Source organism: Thermobia domestica, chromosome 11 (genome assembly GCF_964235325.1).
Source record: "Thermobia domestica chromosome 11, izTheDome1.hap1.1, whole genome shotgun sequence".
In the NCBI taxonomy this organism is placed as follows: Eukaryota; Metazoa; Arthropoda; class Insecta; order Zygentoma; family Lepismatidae; genus Thermobia; species Thermobia domestica.
In genome coordinates this window covers 216833353-216860962 of record NC_137464.1, presented here as the reverse complement: position 1 = coordinate 216860962, position 27610 = coordinate 216833353, and the positions used below count along the sequence as shown (strand labels likewise).

Here is a 27610-nt window from a genome sequence, read left to right as displayed (position 1 = left end):
CTTAGGGGTCGTGACACATTGGTTGAGAACCATTGCTCTAACTAGTGGCGGAGTAAAATCGTCGATACGACTCAGCGAGGTTTTGCTTGAGTTCCTACATTACTTGCACCGCAGTCGCGCGATGGTCCTGCGTGACAATCAACTCGATGGGATCTGTGACTGAGAGCTTTCTTCTGATCATTGTTCCTCTTATACTACTCTTCACATAATACGGAGTTTCCTCTAACATACGAACATTAACAGTCTGGTGATGATGTCACCGCCCGACCGTTGCCAATCCAATCACTCGAAGTGTTTCAAACTGTAGATGTTTCCACAAAATTACAATGTGTATTTTCTAGAACGTTTTTAGTATAATGCCTAAACGAAAAACTTTCATGAATCGGAGAATAGTTAAAAAAAAAACAAAAAAAAAAAACGTTGCCCTGTTTAAGGGACAAAGTTACGCATTTCTGTAACTTTCCTCTATGAAAAACATTTCTAATGATTCTTTTCTTTTCTTTTTATTTCTATAAGGCCTGATTACAGCAGAACGCATGTGGTAGTCAACCCTTTTGTGTGGCACTAATCACATGTCAGAAAGACTCTGCATAAGGCCCTATATGTCTCTGTTTAGAGGATGGTTCAAAGTGTGGAAACCAAAAAATAACATTAGAACGTACAGAAAATACGAAATCTTAGCCTAAGGGTTGATATAGGAGAGGCAATAAATGCGAAAGAAAAAATGAAATATTTAAGTTTTACGTCCCACGGTTATGGTAAAGGAGACAGTGATGATGAGTGAAGTGGTGGTATGACGAAAGTGAGAGGAAACGGGAGAACCCCGGGAAAACCCACAAAGTCCACACGGCGCGAGCTGGGATCGAACCAGGTCACGGGGCACCGATGGTGAACGCTCTACCACTGAGCCACCGCGCCTCCTGATAAATACGAAAGAATATACAATTATTGTTAGAGGCTGAGAACACGATTGATTTTTCAGAATTTTACAAATAAAAGACACTGTGTCCATATAAAACCATGTTTATTGTGCTCGTTTTTGATAATAAACAGCGTTATTTATATATAACGAAGTATAAATTCATGGTTTTGTTGACATCGAAACAAATTTAATGAGGAAAGCTGCTTCGCAATAGTTAACTATGAACAGACAATTAAAATCACTATTTCTTTGATGATGCATCGCTACAACGACACCTAGGGCTCATGAGCGGGGTTATGGGGGGCATTGCCCCCCAACTTTTTGACAAAAAACAAAAATGCTACTTATAAGATCATTCAATTCTCATTTGTGATTGCCGTGCCCCCCCCCCCCCCAAGCAGACAAAAGGTCTGCCCCCCAGCAGAAAATTCCTAACTCCATCTATGCTAGGTGTGTGTGTGTATATGAATCTTTGTCAGTAGTAGTCTCTTTATTCTAACGAACAGTTGTGTATGCGCTATCCAATTGTGTCGTAATATGGGGAAATTGGATGAAAATCTGTAACATGCGATCTTACTGTTTTCATGGTGTGAACCAGTTGGATCGTGTGAACAACATACAAATACTATAAAATGCGGAAAAGAAAACTGCTAAGAGTCGAAGCACTCCTTAAGGTGGTAATTTTGAGAAAAGAGTCAGTCTCTGTGCAAAATCGTTGAGCGGTCTGGCGGAGCAGCGTGTCGGACTCTTGAAAGATACAAGTGGTATAAATATTACACGGAAACGCATGGTTCGTCCTTTTAACAACAAGTTCACTGAAAGGACAAGGAAACGGAATAGGTATTAACCGCTCCGGAAGAACGAATAGAACTATGAAAGAGCCATTTTCAATCGGTTTCGAATAAGACGGAGGCTCAGCACCTTCAGATCCAGGTCTTGCGAGTAGGGTTTCGGCAAAGAAACTATTTCTTCAAGCATATAGCTTTACCAAAAGATACTTCTGAACCAAAAGAATAAAACAAAATAAAGACCGGAACGATGAACAATGAAAGAAGTCACTCTGAACCGACGAATCTATAATGTAACGTTTCGTCTTCCAATGCTAGAAGTTTGTGCATCGTCATCCCGAAGAGCGCTTTCAACCGTGTACAGCGAGGCACGGAGAATGTAGCGTTCCTGTTTGGGGATGCTTTACAAATGAAGTTCATTAGTTCGAATTAATGGAGTAATTGAAGAAACGTGTTTCATAACGTTTAAGTGATACATGTAATCCCATCAGGAACGTGTATTTGAGACAGGAACTTTGTACTATAACAGGGTTACCATCCTAAACATTCTTCCAAGCTTTTCAGTAATTATCGTCAAAGAAAGTGCTTGCCTAATCAACAAATGGAATAGTCTTCACAGTCAACGAATTTGTTACCCATCAAGCTCTTGTTAAGATGAATTTGACAGTACAATCCATGAATAGATACCAATGAATACTGAAGGTCTTTGGAAGGCTCTTCAGAGCTATTGGAGACGCATAGCTTCGCAAAAGTTGGATAAATTAATCAAGGCAATGAATAGAATTTGTAAAAGCTGTTATTAAGGCTAAGGTCGGCATTTCATCGAACGCAAACATACTCAATAAATGTCTGAGTGGATACGGGAACACCTGTTTTAATTTCTTTATATGAGCCATTATGTATATTTTACAGAACATGTCCAACAAACTGGGTTTTGTATGGATATCATCTCCCTCCTTTTGCCTTTCTTTGTTTCTTTTTCTTCTTTTTAAGATTCTGGAGAATCAGTAGTGTGCTCAGACTTTTGACAATGAATGTATAAGCATCTCCATGAATATATAAGGAGGAAACAATCTTGAAGCTGTCATATTGCACCTGTGTCTGGTTTCGTTGATCAGAACCATATGATGTGATACGATTTTTTGGGAGCACGTGATCTCAGAGGCGCATTAGTGCAATTAATTGTGCTCACTCTTATTATTCACAGCTAAATTATTTTCATAAATATGATGCTTGGTTTATTAAGGGTGATCAGTGAAAGGTTTATAGAAAAAGGGAAAGAGGTTGGTTTATTAAGGGTGATCAGTGAAAGGTTTATAGAAAAAGGGAAAGAGGTGTATGTGGTATTTATTGATTTAGAAAAGGCTTTTGACCGCGTGAATTTGAAATGAAATGAAATGAAATCTTTGAGTTTTACGTCCCGCGGTTATGCCGGTTAGGCTAAAGGAGACGGTGATGATAAGAGATGAATGAAATGGTGGAATGAAGAAAGTGGGAGGAAACGGGAGAACCCCGAGAAAACCCACGCACACGGTGTTTGTCCACCACAAAGTTCACTTGGCGGGAGCAGGGTTTGAACCCGGGACCCCAAGCACCAGAGGTGAACGCTCTACCACTGAGCCACCGCGGCCCCAACGCGTGAATTTGAGTCGTTGTTGGAAGTTCTAAAGAAAGTTGGGTGGGAATGAAAAGATCGAAGACTCATAAGAAACTTGAATGTGAACCAGCAAGTAAGTATTAGAAAAGGAAAGGAAATAACAGAGGAGAGTGCAATTGGAAGGGGAATTCGACAAGGATGCTGTCTCTCGCCCATATTATTTAATAGCTATCTAGATCAGACAGTGAGAAAGAGCCTAGAAAATGAAGACGGCATTTCAGTAGGAGGTAGAATGATATGACGCTTCTTGCAAAATCTGAGGAGAAAACCAATAAGATGTTAGAAAACTTGAGGAAGGGCTGTGAAGAATACGGAATGAAAATAAAGTTAGAAAAACAAAAGCCATGGTGATTGGAAAGAAAGGGTCCGTGTCAAATATAGAAGTAGGAAGGGAAAAAATAGAACAAGTGACCAGTTTTAGGTACCTGGGTAGTATTATTATAACGATATGAAGTGTGAACGTGAAATAAAAGCAAGGATAGGAAAAGCAAAAGAAGTCTTGAGGAGGAACAAAATTCTGTACTACCTGTATTTTGTGGGATCTTGAACAAAGAGTTGAGAAAAAGACTTATAAGGTGCTTCGTGTAGAATATTGTACTGTATGGGTCAGAAACATGGACATTACGCAAAAATGATGAAAAACGATTGGAAGCTTTCGAAATGTGAGTGTGGAAAAGAATGGAGAGAATTAACTGGGTAGAGCGGAAAACGAATGAGAGGGTGTTAGAAATGGTGGGAGAGAAAAGAACAATTTTAGATATTATTAAGAAGAGGAAGAGAAACTAGTTGGGACATAGGCAAAAAACATATCGTGAGGGACGTTTTTGGGGGTATGTTTGCAGGAAAGATAGGGAAAAGCGAAGGAGACTACAATTAACGGACGATATCAAAACAGAAAAATCGTACGTGAAGACGAACAGATTAGCGGAAGACCATGGAGTATAGAAGCTTCTCTGTTGAACAAGTGACCTGCCAATAATTACATAGTACCTATGATAACGATGTCTATTTACAGTTAAGAAACGAAGATGGCGTTGATACAAGCAGAATATTTGGAGAATCTGCTAATATCAAGAAAGCACAGCACACAGGCTATTGTAGCTTATTTCAATTCAATATCGTCATTTCAAATTTTGCTTCAGGGGGAGGAAGGGGCAAGATTCTCCACTGACAAAAGAGTACAAAGTATTTTATTAGCATAAGATTGATTAAAAGTATGAATTTTTAAAACTATAGGGGAAATTTGCTTACTTCCAAATACCGGCCCCGTTTAAATCACCATCAATCAGAGAAGCCCCCATTGCTCACAGTGCTGTAGGAAGGTTTTGTTAAATTCATGGTAACATTAAACTAAAATTGACCATAGACTCTACATTCAGTATAAATAACAATAAAGCAAAGATAGTTACTCCGTCTTTAGTTTCCATTTACGAATTTTTACCCAAATCCAAATCCAAACCCAGTGCGAGTAACATTGATGCTTAGTTGCACCAACCGAGGATTAATCTGTGAATAGGGATATACCTAATGTTAGTAATTGAAATGAGGATGTTGCAACAACACTGATCTCAAGATTATTTCGACAAATTGACGGATTAAAATAAATCGTCGAAAACAGGAGATTCGTCCGTGATCATAGTTGTTGTGGAATTGCTTCCAGGAAATTATATAAATAATTTAAACGTTTATGTGGTTATTTGGATATAAATTATATAAATGATGTTACTGTGGTTATGTCAATTGTTCCTAAAGCAAGGAAAATATTTGTACTAATAATCTACATTCTGAACTGAAGAAAATTCGTTTTTAGTATCCACCTAGTACAGGTGGACATAGTAGGTTAAATTTATGTCGCACTTAACATGATTATGCGATTTTGCCCTACTCTATGCCACTCTCTTGGACTAAATTATATTTTATGACATACACGGCTCCAGCCAGAGTTGGCGTGGGTCAGTGAAAACTTGACCCACGACCCACCGTGACCCACGATCCACTGATCCACCGTCCAGCGTGACCCACTCTGACTCACTACCCACGATGACCCATTGTGACCCACCATGACCCACCACCTACCGTGACCCACTCTGACCCAACGTGACCCACCACCCACCATGAACCTTTCTCATTCACTGTGACCTACTCTGACTCACCAAAATCCAACGTCATCAACTCTGAACACGATCCACGGCCTCTTCTGTACTGACTAAAGAGTTTACACTTGTAATAATACAAGACTGAAATTGTCACTAATCGGAGTTTGAATTTCTAGTCAATCGCTCAAGCACCACTCTGTTACAGTAACGGTGGATCTGACCTTTACGATATAATATGGTTAAGTGTTTGTCAGTGAGGAAATTGAAACAGTCCGAAGTGGGGGGAAATTAGTGTGTGCCTAAAATATACTTGTACTAAGAGAGTATTCTTGTAAGTGTTAATTTCTGAAAGCATTCCAAACGAAACTTCTATTCGCAGGAAAATACCCCTGCACAATATGGGAAAGGTTATGGTTTCTCAGTTCACAGTATTTTTCTCACAAAAGACTTGAAAAGTCAGTTTTTCATAGTGTATAAAGGTGCTCGGGTACCCTATGTAAGAGCATCTCCATAAACTATGCTCATAATTGTAATTTGTGTAATCACTAAAACACAACGTTTAATTTAAGTTACAAATATGCATAATTGCAATTATTATGAATATTTATTCAAAGTAGTTTACCTAAAGCAAAGAAGAGACTTATTAAAAATTAGGTACAAAGTTGAATAACACAAATAAGCCATTAGTAATACAAATATACATTTTCCATAACTTCTAATTTGCCACTTTAATACAAATCTGAATAAGTGTTTATTTCCTGTTGGCCTTCAGAAGTTTTTCGTGGTAAATCATCCGCAGTGGAATGATGTCCATCCTTCAGCCAAGAAATAACTAGCTCGTTTACTTTGAACTTGTCTAGCAGTAGTCCATTAACATTAATGAACAACAAGTTAGACAATGTTTGAGCACTTAGTCTATTTCTAATATCAGTCATCTGTAAATTCATAAGGGGAAATCCTCGTTCGCACTCTGTCGTGGAAATTGATAATACTTCTACCCGATTTCTGCAACTCCTCATCAACAATCTGCTTGTTAGACTTAAGTCTGATAACGATTTTTCTTGGTCAGTTTTGTAATATTCAGCAAGAAGTATCATCTATTACCATACAACATTTTTTCCATATCGACCATGTCAGTTTACAATGTCGACTCATGGAGAACAGAAACTTCATCTACCACGCATTCGATAGGTAATCTTGTGAATAAATTATCAATTAAAGCCTGATAAACTAATGATTTCTTATTTGTTTATAAATTTAATTTTTATAATTACACATGAAGGTTTGATGCCATTACCAAGTTCCCTCTCCACTCTAGAAAGCGAAAGGGAACGAGGTTCCTGGAAAGTGTTCGGAGGTGAATGGGAATTTTCTTCCTTCTTCCCCTTCAAATACCACACTGCTGTTTGCCATGTGCCAAATTACGATGAATTTCAATTAAATTATCATAGTATAATTATTTCCTTGTTGAATTATCGATACTTTTCAGTGGAAAAAAGGATGAAATTTGGAAGTTCCAAATCAAGGCAAGTAAACCAACGTAAAGGGGAAAAAAGTGTAAAATTTTCCATATAATTATGCGAACAATCCAAACTTAAAATTTCCGTGTAATTAAACTTAGAGTACAAATTTTATGCCTATTTTTCTCACAACTTTATGGGTTGATTGTCCTATGCTGTAAGCGCTCCATATAATAAACATAAGCTTCAGCAATTATTGTAGTAGAAAGCAATGGATATATGAAGCCAAGCACTGTATTTTTTGTTCCAGATTTTTTTCTTAAATAACATCGATCGTTTTCGATCATTTTTACAAACCAACTCACTACCAATTTTCCATATAGAGAAAGTGCCTCCCCCCATAAAGGAGAATTTTAAAAAAATGCAAGGATACATTCTGTATATTTTCAATAGACTGAATTTCAGCTCCGTAAGTTTAACGGGATTCGCAAAAATTCGGATCCTCACTACCTCCTTATTATGCATTATGCATTATGCATTATAATGAAAGCAATATAATATCCCAGTTTGGATTAAGGCCTAACTATATACCAAAAGTAATGTCATTTGACTTTGCAATTTGACCGTGATGATCAGGCACACATAATTACATTCAATTTTTTATATAATAATTTATGTATTACAGTTATTCAAAAATGTGTATTTTCCAGTAGTTAGCTCCTCTAAAAACTCACAGGTCTAGAAAGTCAAACAGTAATAAGTCCTATTGCTATTATTACAATTAAAAATATCAATATCCAAAAGTACCTGAAGTTCTTTTTTTCACTTGGTTAGATATACTCACCTCAGGTAAGTAAACAGAAACAAATGGGAAAGGAAGGGAAATGAAGGTCTTGAAAGTAAAACAAAGACAAATTTACCAGTCTGCAGAAGATACTGTCTACAATGCAGTGAGCAGAGTGGGTCGGTAGATCATACTGAGTCGGTGGGTCGCAGTGGGTCATGGTGGGTGGTGGGTCTCAGTGGGTTACGGAGGGTGGTGGGTCGCAGTGGGTCATGGTGGGTGATGGGTCGCAGTGGGTCACGGTGGGTGGTGGGTCACAATAGGTCACATGCTGTTAACCCACGACCCACTGACCCACTCGGAAAACTTGACCCACTAAGTCTCTGGGCTCCACAACAGACCTATTGGCATTTTAAATCTTTATAACGTTGCTTTGAGTTGGATATATCCTAGTACAGGTACGGGCAAAATAAATGACGCGTCTCTTTATTCTGATGTTTTTAATCTCCATTTTCTTTGTATGTTTGAAATTTTTAAAGATTTCCACATTTGGAAAGGTTAGAGACAAACACAATTTTAATGTTTTGTGTTCAATATTATTTTAAAACTAGCATCAATTACCCGCTTCGCTGGGTTAAATTAAGAGAAAATAGTAATATGTTTCGTTAGTCAGTCACTTTTTACTATTAGTAAAGCGCTCCTTGACATTGGTAATTTTGATTATATATACTGTATATATTTGTATACCTTTCGAGTCCTCGTCTGGAGACATAAATTGCACTATGTGGCGACGTCGCAAATAATGAACCATAGATTAGATCTACCAATATATCAAATATTTTTTTTCAATTCTTTCCAGATGCCAGCTAAAGTCGATATTAATTGAAACTAGCATAACTTATTAGTGTTGCAATCGATCCAGCTGCTTGTTATATTCGTACAGTAATACAAACGGTTCAAAGTTAATCTGCGACGTTGCCACATTGTGAAATTTTGATGCCCCGTAGCTGCTGAAGGAGGCCCCGGAGAGCATTTCTTCACATTTTCGCTTTATTTTGGCCTGTAGAATAGTGCTCTATGCTCTATTGCTACCAGATAGGATGATTTTTAAAGGTGTTATATAATTACAGTAGCTTTTATAGGATATAATAAGAACATATCCGTTTTGTTCACAGGTACATTATGGTCATGTACCATTGAACAGACCCTCTTGTACCTTTGAACAAAATGATAATTATAACGTTTCCGTGGTAATAATATAAGAGGAAGCCACAAATTTTACTAGTTATAAATTGCAATAAAACGTTTAGCTATAAAAAGTTCCCCAGAATTGAAATTTTATTAATTAAATTAAAAACTGAAGAGAAGTTCTAACATAAACTTGTGAACAATTATGTTGAGCATACACAACATAACCTTATATGTTATACAATAAGCGAATATTTAGAAACTACTTAAAATCATGATTAATAACTATATATCCTAACCTAACCTTTATAAAATATATAATTGTTTTAACTACTTACATTGTGTAGCTTTAAACAGTATTATTTATCGTTCAAAGGTACACGATGCATTAATGTTCATAGGTACAAAAGGGTCACCATTACGAAAGAAATTTCTCCACTAGCTTAAATATTGAACAGATGTCAAAACTAAAAATATTACTGTATTCATCAATGATTCTACCCCAAGTTTGGACAAATAAATATAAGAAGTTGCGAAAACCAAAGAGCACAAAACTCAAAAGATAACTACAAAATCTTCGTTTCGGGGCTGAAAAAAATTAAAAGGAACATTACTCGGCACAACACTCAGTAAACAACAACCAAACGCGTTTGTAGCGCTTTTTTTTTCATTCAATATTCCAAACGAGTTTTAATCACTGCACCTAGATAGCTCTGAATTCGAGAAAACCACAGGTGTTCAAAGGTACATTGTTTCAAAGATACAACGCCTTCCCCTATTGAAAGTTTGATCGAGATCGGAAGGGTGGTTCAAGAGTTATTAAGTTTTATTTATTTTTTTCTGTCCCCCTCTGCCCCCTAAGTTGTACCGTCAATGTAAATAGCTATAAACACTTTCAGGCCAGAACCACATCTACGTTGAGAATTTGATTGATATCGGTCGGGGGTTCAAGAGATTATAAGAGTCACAAACAGTCATTTTCAATTTTATAATATTGTTATAGGATGTAAGAGGATGTCATATTATACTTTAGGATATTTATGGAATATTATCAGATATTATGGTTTTAGATTTCAATTTTAGTAAAGTTACAATATTTTATGTCATTTAGATTTAAGTTTATTCACATCATCATTTTACTCATTAAATCATGTCACACAAATATTAGGAATAACATTATGTCATGAAAATCATTTAGTTCGCTGACGCTTTATTATTTCATTACTAAAAAAGCAAATAAAGCAACCTAGTTACATTATGTTAACGAGAGAATTTATATGTAGTTATTACGTTTGTCAGACAATTACAATTGGATCAGCGTTTTCATTTTCAAAATTGAGAACAGAATGTTTATGTTATTGTAAGAATTATGTATCTTTTGTTTTTAAAAATTCTTGGATTGACAAAATTTAAATCATCCGAGAGATTGTGTCTGGAGATTCTAGAGATCTCTGGTCAGCAGAAAGTCCTGTCCCAATTGAGTTTCTCAAGAATTCCACGTGCTATCTGGAGCCTGTTGTTGTCATGAATATCTTCAATGTCTGCAACCTCATTTCTTAATCATATAAAACCGTTTCCTTGAAAAGAGAAGGCAGTTAAAAGGAAGGAGTTAATAAGAAGCAGTGAATAAGAATCAGTTAACAAGAATCGAGTTAATAAGACCTCAGATAATGAGAAGTTATTAAGAGATCTATTCATGACAAGCCGAGATAGTTACTTTAATCTAAGTTTCGGAAAGCTCGTTTATAAATTTTATTCGCGCACACTATCGAGTGATAAGCTCATTTTTCCATGGACGATTTATAAAGTTTGGAGCTGAACTGCAGATGGGATTACTTGACAACATAGGACCAGTAGTCACCCAGGTATGATATTCTTAAGGCCAGATTTCCCTAATTTCTTTCCTCATGACCTTTCAGATATTTAATCAAGTCAATCTCAGAACACTAAATTCATTGACTAATAAACTGTTACAAATCGAACAATATGTCTTTCTCTGAGTTAAATAACGCTTCCGTTGTTCACAACTAAATTAGTCTTAAATCTCATATTACATACTTGCCTAACTTTTAGGGGCATGTTGAGAGAGAAATTCCAGATATTTCTCTTAGTTTAGTTTGGTCTTCTCATTCTTGCTACTATCCCCACATTCGTTTCCGACAAGAGTAGACCAGGCTAACAATATAGATAAAGAAATTAGAAGCAAAAAAACTTAATTTGGCCGAGATTATGAAAATTATCAACACTGTTGGAAAGGGTATCAGTACTGAAATGATTAAGCGGGTAGTGGAGTGACATTTTATATTTTTAAGGCAGGGGCGCGGTGGCTCAGTGGTTGAGCGTTCATCTCCGGTGCTTGGGGTCCCTGGTTCGATCCCAGCTCGCGCATTGTGGACTTTGTGGTGGATAAATACCGTTCTCCCGTTTCCTCCCACTTTCATAATTTCATTCATTTCTCCTCATCATCGTCTCCTTTAGCCTAACAGGTATAACCGTGGGACGTAAAACTTAAAGATTTTATTACATTTCTTCTATTTTTAAGGCCGACAGACAGATTGCGTCAAAATCATTGAAGGAACAAAAAACCTCCAGTTCTGGGTAGCTACCTAGAAATGAAACTCATTTTATTGTTAACTGAAAATCTCTTACCTTGTAAATACCTCTCATCAACAATAAAGTAAAAGCTGCTTCTCCTGATCCTGCTCCGAAAAGTACCCAGCCAAGTGCATTAACATCTGCAAAGATAATGTATTAGCATATTACTACATACAAACAAACCTTTATGGCAAATGGCGGTCCGTTGTGAGTACCAATCAAGAAATACAACAAAGAACAACGAATACACGTGACAATTGAAACTTTCGGTCAAAGAACGGGACAAGCGTCAACCTCAGTAAACTTGTGATTTGTCAGAGGAACGTCGAGATATTAATATAAAACGAGATTCTCACTATAGTACGCGGCACCAGAACTGACGTATGACCTTCATCGCGGTGTTCGTAGGTTTCCTGAAGAAAGTTTCCCTTGTCTGGCACAAAATTTTCCCTTTTCTTATCAAATTTTCTCTAGTCTGTCGAGTGTCCAATTCCTAGGACTAAAGTTATGATAAGATTTATTTACCTATATTAAAGGAAGGTCAACCGAATTTGTTTTTTGCTTCTATTTTTATTTTTTCTTCAGTTTTCTCTTATAAAAGAATACACGAGCTCATTCGTGCCTAAGCGGTTATAACGTGTTTGGTTGCTAGAGTGTGATGCTGTGAGTTTTTGTTTTCGCCTTACTCCATATAATGAATCTTGCTTTTATAGTGCTCTTTTTTTTTTTTTTTTTTTTTTAAGTTTACGCTTACACAATTGAATACTGTGTGAAGATGTCAACTAAACACTCTAAAGTTTGATTTCGGCCCTCTCTCTGAGCGAACTGCGTCTCTTGTAATTCATGAGTTCTTGCACAAAACTTTCTCCTTTACTGTGGATCAGGTGTTGAGTATCGAAATGGATATGTATCGTAAGTGTAGTTTTGTCAAACTGGTTCCTTTACAGTTATGTGAGAAAATTCTTCGTGATATCAATGGTGGTGTAAATTTCTCGATTCACAAAGTTCATATGATATAAAAGTGACTTGGGCAAATGTTAGCATTCTAACAGTGAAACTGCTTGTCAGGGATGTCTTTGAGAAATATGGTAAGATATATATATATAGTATACAGGACGAACTTTATTCAGCTGAACATGTCTACCCTATTCGAACTAGTTGATCAAAATATAACTGAAACATGGCATCTCTTCGTTCATCAGTATTCAGAACAGTCGATATTGTGGTACCTATCCTGGTCAACAAAAGCAATTCTCTCCAACATCTACACTCGGCTTGTCCACTTCGTCCTCCACCACTGGTTATATCTGATACCTCGCTGGTATTATGCTGGATGAGTCTCTGTTCCAAAGCCCTTCCATTTGATATGTACGCCCGATTTTGTTCCAAAATTTTCCAACGTTGCCCCACCTATTCTGCCGCGAGGAAGTGAAGCGAGTTTACCTGCAGTGTCTCCAAAAGTTTCAGAGTCAGGAAATGGCGTTTCAAATATTGTGTGCATAATACCATCACGCCTGTGTCATCTGATATCTACAATACCAGTGAATTTCCAACTCCCATGTCTCAATATGCTGCTGCTCGTGACAAATTCTTTTCGTGTGATACTGAGACTGATGGCGGCCAATTTCTGAACGAACAACCAGCTGATCTCCCAGAAGCAATGCTGCCACCTCAACAATTAACTCCCTCCCCAATTGGCACCCCTTCTAATATGATTACTTCTTTCCCCTTTCGTTCAGAAGTGACTCCAGTACTCTGATTACCGATGAATGCGTAACCCCAATTTACTCAACTATAGGAAATCTCAGTGTTCCATCTCTGTCGTTCCCCGCTCTCAGTCTTCCAGCAGATGATCAAGTGCAGGAGCACCCCTCTCTACGAGAATCTGTAAGAAGTGCACCCAGCTCACCCGATCGTACTAAACGGAAACGCACTAAACGACAAAAGTTGAGTTAAGCTCTCCCTCAGAGAACTAATCAACTGTCTGAACATAGCGTTTCTACATGCTCCTCCCATAATAAGTAAGTACTATAACCTTATGTTAGTTGTATACCGTTTTCACTTCGTGTCTGTTCCTCGTTTGTTAATTTCTTGACAACACTGAACGTTGTATGACATTTCCATCCAGCAATAGTGAAGTTTATAGGATATTTCCATTCAACATATTGATTCCACTAGATTGTGTAAAACATGGTGTACTTCCCAAGCGATTTACATTTTCTGTTATGTTTCTCTTCATAATTATCATGTTTATTAAAATAGCTACCATCAATATTAACAACCTACAGTCACCTACGAAAGAATTTTCTTTACGTGTTTTTTTTAATACAGTCGCACATAGATGTTGCGCTATTACAGGAACTTGGCTTAGAAAGGCTAAATATTGGTGCAGATTACAATACAATAATTACAATGCAATACAGTATACAATAATTATACCACAAATGGCACAGATACTGCATTAGTGGCAAAGAGTGACGTAAACTTCACACCTGAAGAATTTCATCCAACCAGTAGAATAATGACTGGCACGTTAGGAGACATAAAGATCGTAAATCTGTGTTCACCATCTGTATCACATCATCGTGTAGAAAGGAATGAATTTTATGTACATGATGTTCCTTCTGCCTTCTTCCCAAACAATGAGCATTTTTAATGGCTGGAGATTTCAACGCCGTACTCTGTCCTGAAGACCAAGGTCCTGGTTTTAACCACTGTCCTACCTTACATGAATTTTTTAAAGGGTTTCTATTGAAACGTCCACATGAATTACGTCAGAAATAATTTCGTTTCGAGAATTGACTGTATCTATCTGTCACCCAGCCTTGCTAAAAAGATTATAGACGAAGAAGTTACTACTACCATCTTTTCTGATCATCACGCATACGCCATATCCTTGAAAATTCCTGATGTTAAAATTGAACGTGGTAGAGGATACTGGCATCTCAATACTTCTCTTCTCGCTGGCAGAAGTTACTGTGAAGAATTTACAGCTAAATAGCACTATTGTGTGACACAACGACGACATTTGCGAACACTCAGCGAATGCTGGCATCAATATCTGAAATCTCGAGTTTCTAGTTTTTCCAGATGATACTCCTCGGAGAAGAGTCAAGATAATCGTAACCTGTACAATTTTTATTTCAGATGTTTATGTGCTGCTCAACATTCAGCGATTTCGATCGTACGTTTCTACCTACTGTTAATAAATTTAAAGCAAAACTTTTAACCATGAACAGAAACAGAAGGCGTACTTATCAGAATTATATCTCCTATATTCGACCTCGATTAAAAGTCATCACTACATCATGTTCTGCAGGAGTATAAGCGTTGTACGAGTAAATTAATAGCACGCATTCAAGGTGGTGAAGGGAACACATTTTTTCCTTCCCTGAAATCAAAACAGCATTTTACACCTACTATAGTACCCCATTTGGTGAATGTGGCGAAGAAAACACCCACAACAGATCTTCCACAACCTTTCTCCAGTGCTCGATTATGATTCAGCTAGAGCGTTGGACACTCCGATTACGAAAGAAGAGGTAGAATCTGCTGTGATGAACGCACCTTCTAACAAATCTCCTGGTTTAGATGGCTTCCAAATTGTACCAAGGCTTCTTCCTTTGATTGGAGACACCTTAACAGACCTAGTCAATGAATATTTCAGCACAATTATAAATCTCCAAGAGTGACAGTACTTATTCCCAAAGTAAATACTGCAACTTTGGTCGCCGATTACCGACCCATCAGGCTAATGAACTCTGACTATAAAATTCTGGCCCGGTGCTTGAGTAACAGACTATAACCATATTTGATATCCTTGGCTGGGCCGTATCAATTCGCAAGTGTAGGAGATACGAAAATCTATCATCTTCTGCAAATGATTCGGGATGTAGTTGCTAGTTGCAACGATTCATCTAGCAGTCCTGTGATTTTATCTATTGATTTGCATCAGACATTTGACAGAGTCAATCATGCCTATTTATGGGCACTTCTACAAACGTTTGGCACAGGGGAGAAATCCATACGATGGATCCGTGTATTATATGATGAAGCACAAACAAAGCTTAAAATCAACGGATTTCTGAGTGATCCCATAAAAATCAAACGCAGTGTACGACAAGGCTGTTCTCTGAGCATGACCCTTTTCATTATTTCCCTTAGTCCTTTACTTGGCCACTTTGCCGCACATATACAAGGGATTTCTTTTCACAACAATGGATTAAAAATTTGCAGTTATGCGGATGATGTTACGGTGTTCTTATGTGACCAAGAAGATCTTCATTCTGTAGAAACTTGCATTGAAGACCATGTGAACATGTCCGGCACTCTGGTAAATCGTGCAAAGACTAAAATCCTGCCACTTGTACACAACTCTTACAACACGCAAATACGAACAATCGACCAACTGATGATTCTTTTGATAGCTTTCACGCCTCTCCTTACTAAGCATACAGTTAAAGGGTTTAGGATTTACTTTTCTGGGCTTTCGGCATCTAAAGGCATTTAGCCCGTCACGATTTGAGGGACGACGTCCCTCGGTGAGCACACAATCCAGGGAAAGGGAAGGAAGAAAGGATAGGGGAAGGAAGGGAGCGGCCTGGGACCTATAAGTTAGGTACCACCCCGGCATTTGCCTGGTGTAAATGAGGAAAACCCAGGAAAACCTCATTCAGGGTGGCTGGCCTGAAAAAGCGTGTTACACTTTTTCGCCCAAGTGACCAAGTCGGGGATCGAGCCAAGGAGACCATACAGTTAAACTATAACAAGTTAGTTAATACTGTGCGACATGTTCTCCCACTTCACAGGTTCCGTTCAATAAGCTTACAATCCAGAGTGTATTTTCTAAATGTCTTCGCATTTTCCAAACTATGGTATCTAGCCCAGATCCTACCTATGTCCTCCCGCATTGAGAACGTCTTACCAGTGTTGGTTTCTTTGGCACGGTCACGTCTTCAGGGTCAAATATCCATATAGCTGCCTACCAACCGGCCATGTTTAGGGCTTGTACATATTGGATGTAAAGCAACTGCCTTATTCAAGTTTCGTCATTTCAAAATATTCAACACAATGTGAATTAGGTCAGCCATGGCATCTTAGCTGATTGTATTAGTGACCTGCACGGTCCGAATTTTTCGGCCCGAACCCAATCCAGCCCAAATGTATCTAGGCCCGGCCCAGCCCGGACCCGGAAAGTTTTGGAGATTTTCGGCCCGAGCCCGGCCCGGCCAGATAAGTTTTTAAAATTTTTGGCCCACGCTCGGCCCGGCCCGATAAAGTTTAAAATTTTTTGGCCCGACCCCGGTTCGATAAATTTTTAAAAAATTTAGCTCGATCCCCAATCTTTCTCAAAATTTAGCATTAAACTTGACCTAACCCTCAGAAACATTTTCTAAACTCTGGTTGACAACCTGACGCTTGCCTCCCGAATGGTACTATTACCTCCTAGAAATTTGCCTGTTATCGAGAGAACAAAAACTCCATTTCCTGTAACAAAAATCTAACTTAATTGATTTCTACCATAAAGTGAAAATGGTAATATAGTTTAGCAACAGGTGAAATTTTCCCACCCCTTCTTTTCATATTTTGGGTTCAGTGAAGGTCAAGATCAGAACTCAATTTACCGCGCAATGGCTGGAATCCTCTATATTGAAAGTGGAGCCGCTAAGCCACACAAACTGTAAATAGCTTTGTAACATTCTTTGTAATATTTTTCACCGGCACACTTCTTCAACGTTTGTCTTTATTCCCATTATCGTTTAACGAAAGTCAATAATTATTAAACGAAGAGAAATCAGTGTTGGCCCGCCCAAGTCCGGCCCGGCCCAAAGAAATAACAGAATCGGCCCGCCCAAGCCCCGGCCCGTTCAGATCTCTAACACCGCTGCATTGATGTAGTATAATATTCTAGTTTATGGGTTTATTTGCTTCGGCTCTTCCGAACTTACGTTGGTAAAATCACATTAAGATCAAATAAAGACACTAGTTTACCTGATGCATAACAATAAGAAATGGTATAAAATGCAATGTATCCACCCTCAATACATACATACTCACACACACACACACACACACACACACACATATATATATATATATATATATATATATATATATATAGTGGTAGACAAAAATCTAAAAACACCTCATACAGGACACGCAAGTTTGGCCGCCACTGCACAACGCGTGTTGCGGTTGCCGATTGTTTTTTGTTTTCAATGTGTCATGTGGACCTTCCTCTTCCGTCAGCAGTAACCGTTCACCTGTGAGTGTCATGGTGTGAAAGTGGCGCGGTAAAATGGGCGACCTGACAGACTTCCAAAGAGGCATGATCGTTGGTGCCAGTCTGGTTGGAGCTTCAGTGAAAACAGTGGCGAACGTTGTGGCGGTATCGAAAGGCACTGTGTCCAATGTCACGAGAGCATACACAATTCATGGGCCAACGACATCTGCAAAGCACAACAGTGGTCGAAAGGCAATCCTGTCAGGTAGGGACCGGAGGGCATTAAAACGGATTGTAGCAGCTAAAAAGAAGACCACTGCAATGAAAATTAAGTCGGAACTCAGTTCCGGCCCATAGAACCCGGTTTGATTGAAAACAGTGCGACAGGAACTTCATAAAATGACAATTCATGGCAGGGCTGCTATCGCCAATCCCCTGGTCACAGCAGTAAGAGACGTATCGAGATGTGCAAGGACCACAAGGCGTGGACTCATGAGCAGTGGAAACACGTAATGTGATCCGATGAATCGACCTTCACCTTGTTTCCAACAACCGGTCGTGTTTACGTATCGAGAACATCGTCGCAGGCCTATGATACAGACTGTCTGCTCCCAACTGTAAAGCATGGGGGTGGTTTTATTACAGTATGGGCAGTGATATCGTGGTGATCCGCAAGTCCCATCATAGCCCTGCATGGAATGATGAATACTAAGGCGTGTGAGGCCATTTTGGGGGACCAGGTTCTACCCATAGCCCAAATATTGTTCCCTAATGGTGATGGCATCTACCAAAATGATTTAGCACTCTGTCACGCTGCAAAAACGGTGAAAACATGGTTTGAGGAGCATGACCAGGAGCAATCACACCTGCCCTGAGTCCCATAATCACTAGATTTGAACATCATTGAGCCATTGTGGTCTGAGTTAGAAAGGCGTGTTCGGTGTCATTACCCTCCACCAACATCCCTTAAGAAACTGGAGCATGTTTTGGAATAACAATGGTACAAAATTCCACACACCACGATTCAGGAGTTGTATACGTCCATTCCACGTAAGATCCAAGCTGTTTTTGGACGCAAAAGGAGGCCCCACACCATACTAGGTATGATTTTCACACTTTTGCAAACGATTTAGAATTTTTGTCCAACCCCAGTGTATATTTATATATCGAAAGAAAGGATACTGATGAACATTCCAACTTGATAAAGCACGAATGCTTCAGTGAACAATAATGCACTCACACTCACACTTGATACAACAAACAACAACAACAAAAAATAATATTAAGATATTTGTATATAAAAATAAATGAACTTTGAATATAACCCCTAACACATAGTTATTCCTCACGTCAAGTACACTAGAACACTATTCACGTGAATATGTGGCTTTCGCTATTAAACTAGGTAGTCCGGAATAGATCTAAACATTGAAGATAAAGACAGATCAGAAACAACAAAAATATTTTAACATCATCTGAATTGTAAAATATTATATTGAATAATAACAGTAAACTAAAACAATGTACACCTTTTCTTATGTTTACTTTTGATTTGAGAAAGAAGTAGAAAAAAGTGATAGTGCGCTAAACGTGAGTGGAAGTTTAGTTTTTCGTAATGTCTGCTTTAACATGACTTTGGACTTCCTATCAAGAATGCTCCATTCGAGCTATTCCGATGGCTTCTTTCTAGACACAGGTAAGTAGAATATACTTCTGTGCAGTAAACCTTGATGAAGATGTCTTGAAGTAGGGGAAAGACTCTGAGCTTCAAATCAAGGTGTCCTGTGTTCTAATCTCCCCTATAGTTGTGACATTTTAAAAAAACATTATTTCCCTATATAGTGATTGGAGCCCCTGCATTCAAATCAAGTTAGAAATCTTCTGGAATATATTTGTTAGCCCTCAAAAGACTGTTTTGGTTATCCGATTAATAGGCGATCCAATATCCCTCGGCATTAATATCACCCTTGATCCTCCTCGACATCCCTTAAATGAGAGTCCGCAGGTAACGCTCTCCCTCAGAAACTTCCTCCCAGGCATGACAAATTAAATTCCACAACTGTTTTCGTGGTGAGTGACGGATTAGGCCATTGTTTCTGCATAACTCTTTTAACTTCCGCCTACACATTGTCGATCGGGTTCATGTCGGTACCATTGGGAAATCAATCTAGAACATGATCAACCTGCTGCGCCAGTCAATCCTGAACTACCCGAGACATATTGGCGGGTGACCTGTCGTGCTGCAAATAGATCACCCAATCAGGATAAAGCTGTCGAGCAAATGGCAGCATGACATTCCAAAGAAAGTGCACATACTGTTCACCTGTTAGACTTCCCTTTGTCTGATGGAGTACTCCTAAGTCCTTTGACTTAAAGAAATCCCAGGTTGACACCGAAACACGTCCACAGTGCCGTCTGTGATAGACATACCGTGGGTCATGCCTGGTTCCTTTTGGTCTATACACGAAGACTGGTCCTGATCTTTCAGAGACAAACACGCATGTATCTGTGAAGATCATATTGTTCCAATTCCGATGCCTGTTCGTCTCTGCAAATTTAAGACGCAGTCGAATATGATCTTATGAGAGGACTTCTTTTCTTCCAGCACGACGAGCATGAAGGCCTGTTTTCCTAAGCCGTCTTCTAGCAGTAGATCGGGAAGGAGAGAGATTCGCTATCAGTCTCACTAGCCGGTAGGTGGTATGTGGTCTTTGCTATGCAACAGCAATGAGCCGGTTATGTTGCTCTTGTGTTGTTACACGTTTTCTCTCAGCACTTGGACGCCTACAGATTCTCCACTTTCGGGATATCGCTTTACACTTCGTTGAGCAGTCCTTGTGCATATGCCAACATTTATTTTTGCTTATGTGATACTGAAGCCGACTTTTACGAGGGCTAAAATGCGGTCTTTTGGATTTTCATCGATTACCCACAACAACGTGGTTTGGTTAACCTATGTTACCTCGTATAAGAAAATGCTTGGAAAGAATTGGAAATATTGACAGAATTTCAGTCTTCGTTTTAGCAACGAAGGTGACCTTATGAAAAATCACGTGGCTTTCTACTTGTTTCTGTGTCTTGTAAGTTTTAACATTGTGCTTAAAAGGGCAAATAGAAATAAAATCAATTGCTTAGTTCTTGTAAAACAATCTATAAGACGTTTTTGACTTTTATATCAATCATATTTGTCAAATTGCTGTTTGAAGCCTCTTTATTAATTATAAAAAGCTCCCCCATATCCAGATTCAGGGAAATCCACAAGCATTTTAATACAATGGTGAACAAATATTATCATTCAGATGCTTTAATATTTTATTACATAATATTTTTTGTTACTATTCATAGCAGTTAATATTCAGCAGGAAATTGACACTAGACTTAGTAGAACAGCTTCTCTTTGTTGAAAAAAATCGTAATTTGGCATTTATTAAAAGCAATATGGCTGGGTCTAGAGGCAGAAGAGAGAAGATCTTGAAAGTTACTATCGCCAGATATAAAATGAAAACCGTCTTCAACACTGGCTACGTATAAACCACGGAAATATTTTTTCTTAAAAAAAAAAGTATTGTTACTCCTTTTCAAAAGTAAGATTAATAAAATTACTAAAACCTGCATTCATTGAAAAACTCAGGGGTTGCAAGTTCATCCTCTTAAATCCGCTTCAGAGCGTTCGGGTTCAAATTCAGGTCAAGTTAAAAGAATGAGAAAGTTTTCAATTGTTTTGACGTGTGCAATTCTACGTTAAATGAAATTACATATTTGATAATGGAAGCACCGTCAGAAATGCAGTATCCAATAGAGCAACACTTTCGATGAGGCTTTTGTCTCAAGATAAATAGTAAAAACACCTATTAAATTAGTTGAGAAAGGTGCGTAATGCAGAAATGCTATTTTCTCGCCTGCGAACTTGAGGCTTCTGGAAGTGCAAGTTTTGACCACAGGTATTAGCATCCATGGTAATCATAATATTGAAACCAAATTATATTACTTAACATTCACAGACGGCATGATCAAGCACTGAAATTATTGAAAACTTACTACGTAATAATTAATGGGTATCTGCACTTTTTCTATTAAAGCACATAGTATAGGCTATATAATACTATAAATTGTCACTTATGTAGTAAGTGCTAATGTAATTTGTGATTTAAAAAAATGTTTAAAAAAGCGAAAGGATTAAGATGGACTCGAAGTGCCATAAAACGCATGCAATTTACTAACTCGCCTTGCAAGTCACTTGGCCAAACACTTTGGTTATAATGTTTACATGTTTTTCATTCTATCTAAAGTATAAGCCAATCTTAAATTGGCATTGCCGATTCGGGTTTTCTAACCAGAATTATGTTGCAACTTAATTTGGATGTAACATCCTGACTTAATTAGCATTTAAAAACGTTCCAGTACGATATGCATTAAAATAATAACAGAAGTGTAGTGAAATCTCAGTTTCAAACTTCACTTTTACCTTGATTCCAAATACCTGTACAGTTGTTTCTTTGTTCACCTAATGTTGGTAGGAGGCGAAAGTTGCTACTGATTTCTATTTTACGCTTATATCATCTTTATTTCTCACTATTTTTGCATAAAATTTTAATGAAATATTAGTTACTAACTTCGTTCCCCCTAGTGATGGGTAAATTCCCGGGAAGATATTTTTCGGGAATATTCCCTGGGAAGATTCCCAAAATGGGAATTTATCCGGAAATTTATGAAAGGAAATTGCATTCTATTACTATATTATGATTTCAAAGTTGAATTAATTTTTGTATCACAGCATATTATTACTGTTGTCCACAGAGGATTCTTTAAAATGTATAATCTGTACGGTACTATGTTACTTTATTAACACTTTATTATATTTAGAAAGAACGCATAAATATATATTTATTTACAATATATCCTATCAACTAAATATGTGTGGGAAAATTATATAGTAATAGTTTAAATTTATATGTAAGTGGATTTGCTCAACTTGACTCTATTACTGGTAACCAATTAGATTGGGTAAATGCTAGAAGATACATGTCTCACTAATTTATCAACATTTGCGCATACATATTTATGTTCACAAAATTTGCAAGATACTTACTTATCTTTATGATTTAGCACGTAACATTGCCATACACGACCTTTCATTCTACATATTTCTCGAAATTCCATACGTTAATTCACATGTAAAAGAAGTCCGAGTACTTCTTGAGAAATTCGAGTCAGAGAGAGGAGACAGCCCGACGTCTATTACTAATGGTGGTTCAGGGTTTATTAATAGTACTTCATCTCTATTTCTACATAATTCTAAATTACTTTACAAAATGGTTCCTTTTCATCATTTGTAAATTAGCCAAGTACTAATTTACAAATGATGAAAAGGAACCATTTTGTAGTACTTGGCTAATTTTGGCTACTTTTTAACATTGGGGGCCGGCTTTTGCACCTACTTTTTTGCGATATTCTATTCCGATGCGTTTGTTTTATGGTTTCATGCGTTTAATTACGTTACAAATATTAAATTCAGACAGCGTTGCAGAGCGAGCGTTAGCGAGTGAAGGCGGTTAGAGCCCCATATGCCACGTCGTTTTCCATCTTCGTTAGCAACAATTCAGTTTCTTTTCTCACATAAATCACTTCCACTTACCTTTCCGTTCTGTATAAATACCCTACTGCCCTAAAAAATGTGCTCGATACTTTCTTGACAACTTAAACATCACTATCAACTCATTTCTTTCATAAATCATCCAACTTTTTGCTAGCTTTTGCCCCCAATTCTAAACAATTACCTTACTTTTTAGTGCAAATGGAAATTGAACTTTAAAAAATCATATTATTAGTTATATAAAGTACTGTCAAATAATTTAAATTTTTTTAACCTCCAAATTCTTTAAAACCTAGAAGTAAAGCATAATATATTAAAATAAAGTAGTCATATGGTTCTTATAATTTGGAAGATAAAGTAAAGAAATGAAAATAAATTCCTTCCCGGGAATTTATAGGCCAGAGAAAAAACCCGGGAATATTCCTATTTTTTAAATTCCTTCCCACCGGGAATATTCCCTCTGCCCATCACTAGTTCCCCCATGAACACTCAAAGTAAAAAAAGAAAAAAAAAACGAAAACAAAGTCATTGCGAAAAAATATAAGTTACACAGTATACACGACACTTTTTGGGGGCATGGTTGTACATTCATTTCCTTATCATGTGAATATTCGAACCAAACGAAATATAGTTTTTATACCATATTTGTAACAGAAAATAATATTATTAATACGATACATACATTAATGATCCTATTAGTGTCAAAGTTTTTTTATTGTTATGATATACTGGATGTCGTTAGCGAGACGCATACCTTTGATATATGCAATATGCGCCCACTGGAAGGTGGTTTTTCATCGGAGGTTTGGCAACATCGCGCTGTGGACTCATTGGTTGACGCCATACGCCAGCTCGTACCACTGCAATCTTTCTGTTTCTGCGAATTTGAATGAAACAACGTACGTGCACAGTTCGTTTTCAGTGGGTACAAAAGGTACTAAAGGCTTTTAAATTGCCTCTCCTGTTGTTATAGATTAGTGCAAGTGCAACATGAGCTGAAGTGTTTGAAGTTTCCTCTTCAACACAACTTGTTTGATGGCGTTTGTCCTGTTGTTCCCTCCAATGTTTCAATTCATTAAAGTACAGTTGACAATACGGATGAGGTAGCGCGCCTGCTTTCTTTTCTTTCTTTCAGTTTTCTTTCTAAAGGGTAAGCGCCATACAGTTATAAAATAAATACTAGTGGCACAGACAGCACTATTATCTATATGACTTCGGTTACTAGCGCAACGCAAATTGAATAGTCATTTGTCTTTCAGTTGTATTGCAAACAGGGTTGCCAACTGGCCAGTTTTTTACCGGCATGGCCGGAAATATTGCTGTTATTTTGATTAAAGTTGGTGACCGGTACAAACTTCTTACCAGTTCGTTTATGACCAGTTTCTTTTTCAAAATTGTATCTACTTTGAAGTAATTTCATCTAGTTTGAAGTATAGATTTAAGAAGTAACTTTCATTCTGTAAATCCAAAACTGTTAATTTTAATCACCTATCAACGATTAATGTATTGTACATCTGTTTAGATAATTTTAAAGAGACTGTATCAGGGAAACGTTGAAATTTACTTGTAAGCAATTTTATACATTTATTGAAAAATGAAATGAAATTTTTAAGTTTTACGTTCCACGATTATGCCGGTTAGGCTAAAGAAGACGGTGATGATGAGAGATGAGTGAAATGAAGAAAGTGGGAGGAAACTGGACAACCCTGAGAAAACCCACGAGCATAGTGTTTGTCCACCACAAAGTACACACGGCGCGAGCTGGGATCGAACCACGGACCTCAAGCACCGAAAGTGAACGCTTTACCACTGAGCCACCGCGCTCCCTACATTAACTGAGAGTGGAAAAGTACTTAAAGCAATTTCCTGTAGTTGGACTATAAGTTTAAAGAACCCAAAATCCCAAAATTGTCACATAAAGATTAACTTTTGTTCATCTTTTTTGATGATTTTAAAGAAGTGGCAGTTACTGGTAAATACAATAAAATGATCAATACCGATTTCAGTTTATTAGTAAAGGTACTAAGGATATGCAGAATACAGGTGCTTTTTTTTATTTTCCAGAGCTGGTAACCCTAATTGCAAAAAAGCAATCGCCTCCTATTTGTTTCAATGTGTAAGCGATGATATCAAGTGAAGATGGAAACAAGATTTCTGATTAGCACTCATTTAAAACATATCAATTATTTAAAATCACAATATTACTAATGGATTAAAAGAGAATTATGTTTTTGGAGCGTGAGATAATGCATTGCTTTTATTGTTTTTATAAATTCACTCAGACAGCGATCTGAATGTGGACTAAGAAAAGCTATACACATAAGCACAGATTACAAATGATATAAAAACATGATAAATATGTCAGGCTTCTGGACACCTCATACAATACACTTTGCTACATGCATATTAAAATAAGGTATTCAGATTTAATCTCACTTGCGTGGTTAATCTTGATAAAACGAAGAAATAATGTATTTAATTGTGGGTAAGCGAAATATATTAATATGTTGTGTTTTTGCGAAATATGTTCATCTATAAATTAATTAAATAAAATACGTACTTCTACTAAGTAAAAGAAATACCCATTAAGAGTGTATCATTTACTCTATGTTTTAACTGAACAACTAAACTTAATGTGTAAATTACCTGGAGGATGAATGATAATCTCCCATTGTAATTAATAATAATGATTTCTATTATACAATATAGTTCCCAAAAGAGTTCTACAAATTAGTATTACTTCCGCTCTTAAATAGTATATTTTGTTTAAAAAATTAATTATGTCGTTGAAATAAGTGCAAATGTTTAATCCACATACTCGTAATTTAATTATTACGAATTCCGAGGAAAAAAAATACCTTGATGCATATTAACCAAGCAAAATCACTATTTTAGCATTTAGACTGTCGTCGGGAAATAAAGTTGGGACGGGAGTTCATGAAGAAAGGACTCTCCTGGTTTCATTGATTGGAGGGATTAATGACAGATTTAATTAGGAAACACGAAGATTCTTAATTACAAGTTAGATTAATGGTTTTCAGGAAACTAATTATCAAGTGTATAGCCATTTAGAGTACGAAAATGGGATTGTCGATGTTTTGTCAAAATATTAATTAGAATTTTTGTGTTTAAATTCATGATCGGCATAAAATTATATTTTTTTCTTTAACACACAAACTCAGTGATAATTTAAGAAGTTTTCAAGCAAAAGGGAATTCGAAATAACAGTGTATGAAACTAGTACTGTGAAAAACTGGTGACTTGGTTGAGCCCAAACTGAGAAAGTCCCGGGGAATGTCTTTGTTTCAGGGTCAAAATTTTCCCCAGGGAGACTCCCTAAAATTATCAGTGTTTAGGATTATTCCTTCACACGATATGTACAACCTCTGTCAATAAAGTTCGGTAAATGAAGTCGCTGTGCTCTACCTGACAATATTGGCTTAACGAAACACTACACACAAGTAGCGACAGGTGCCGCCATTGTAGACCCACCATTGTTCAGTTGTGAGTCAACTGTGATCTGTGTGACACGTGTTACACCAAGTGAGTGTTAGTGTGTCTGGTTCCAAATTGACAAAAATAAAATGAACGAACAAAGGATAAATTTAAAATTTTGTTTTAAGCTTGGCAAGACACTAAAAGAACTCATGATATGTAGGTATAGGTTTATGAAGACCAAGCAGTGTCCTTTAAGTGTGTGTACGAGTGGTACCTTTAATTGGCGATAGTTCGGGATTAATGTCCTCACTTTTTCAATGTTTTCGTCTGTGCGAGAACTTGACGGCCTTCCGCCACGGGGTTAACACAAACACTATCCAGTCCTTCTCGAAAACGGCCAAACAACTGGTAAACACACTTCAAGGACATTACTCGATCTTCATAAACCTATACTCGCATATCATGGATAACTGAGGTGCACGGTTAAGGATATGCATATAACAGAACGGTGGGCATGCTGAACATGTCATGCGATTGTAATTGTCTTATGTGTGTTAGCTCTCTCCTTTCCTGGTTATTTTAGAATACGTAATGTGAGATTTTACAAAGCTTGTTTTTTACTTTATCCTTCAATTTTAAATTTCGCACAACACATTTCACAGCATTTCACACGTAACATATTCTAAATCTATTCCCAACTTCACAACCGTTGCAGGGCTTGGAAAAATAACCTTACCGTTGGGTTTTTCTTCGAACGAGGAAGTTGTTTAATATGTCACACGAATATGTTACTATTTAAAATAAACAAATTTATTTCCAGGTGGCGGCCACCAAGATGGCGGACGACAACCTTAAACACGTCATAA

The 27610-nt window shown here is 37.3% G+C and overlaps 1 protein-coding gene across 2 annotated transcripts in view; it reads right to left on the bottom strand.

The window, feature by feature from the left end:
* LOC145663747 (uncharacterized) overlaps positions 1-27610 on the bottom strand; it is an 89593-nt gene that overhangs the window by 11382 nt on the left and 50601 nt on the right. For both annotated transcript variants that reach the window (XM_081729836.1, XM_081729835.1), the window contains exon 3: positions 11545-11630. In XM_081729836.1, coding sequence (XP_081585962.1) covers positions 11545-11630 — 86 coding nt within the window. The remainder of the gene's footprint in view (positions 1-11544; positions 11631-27610) is intronic.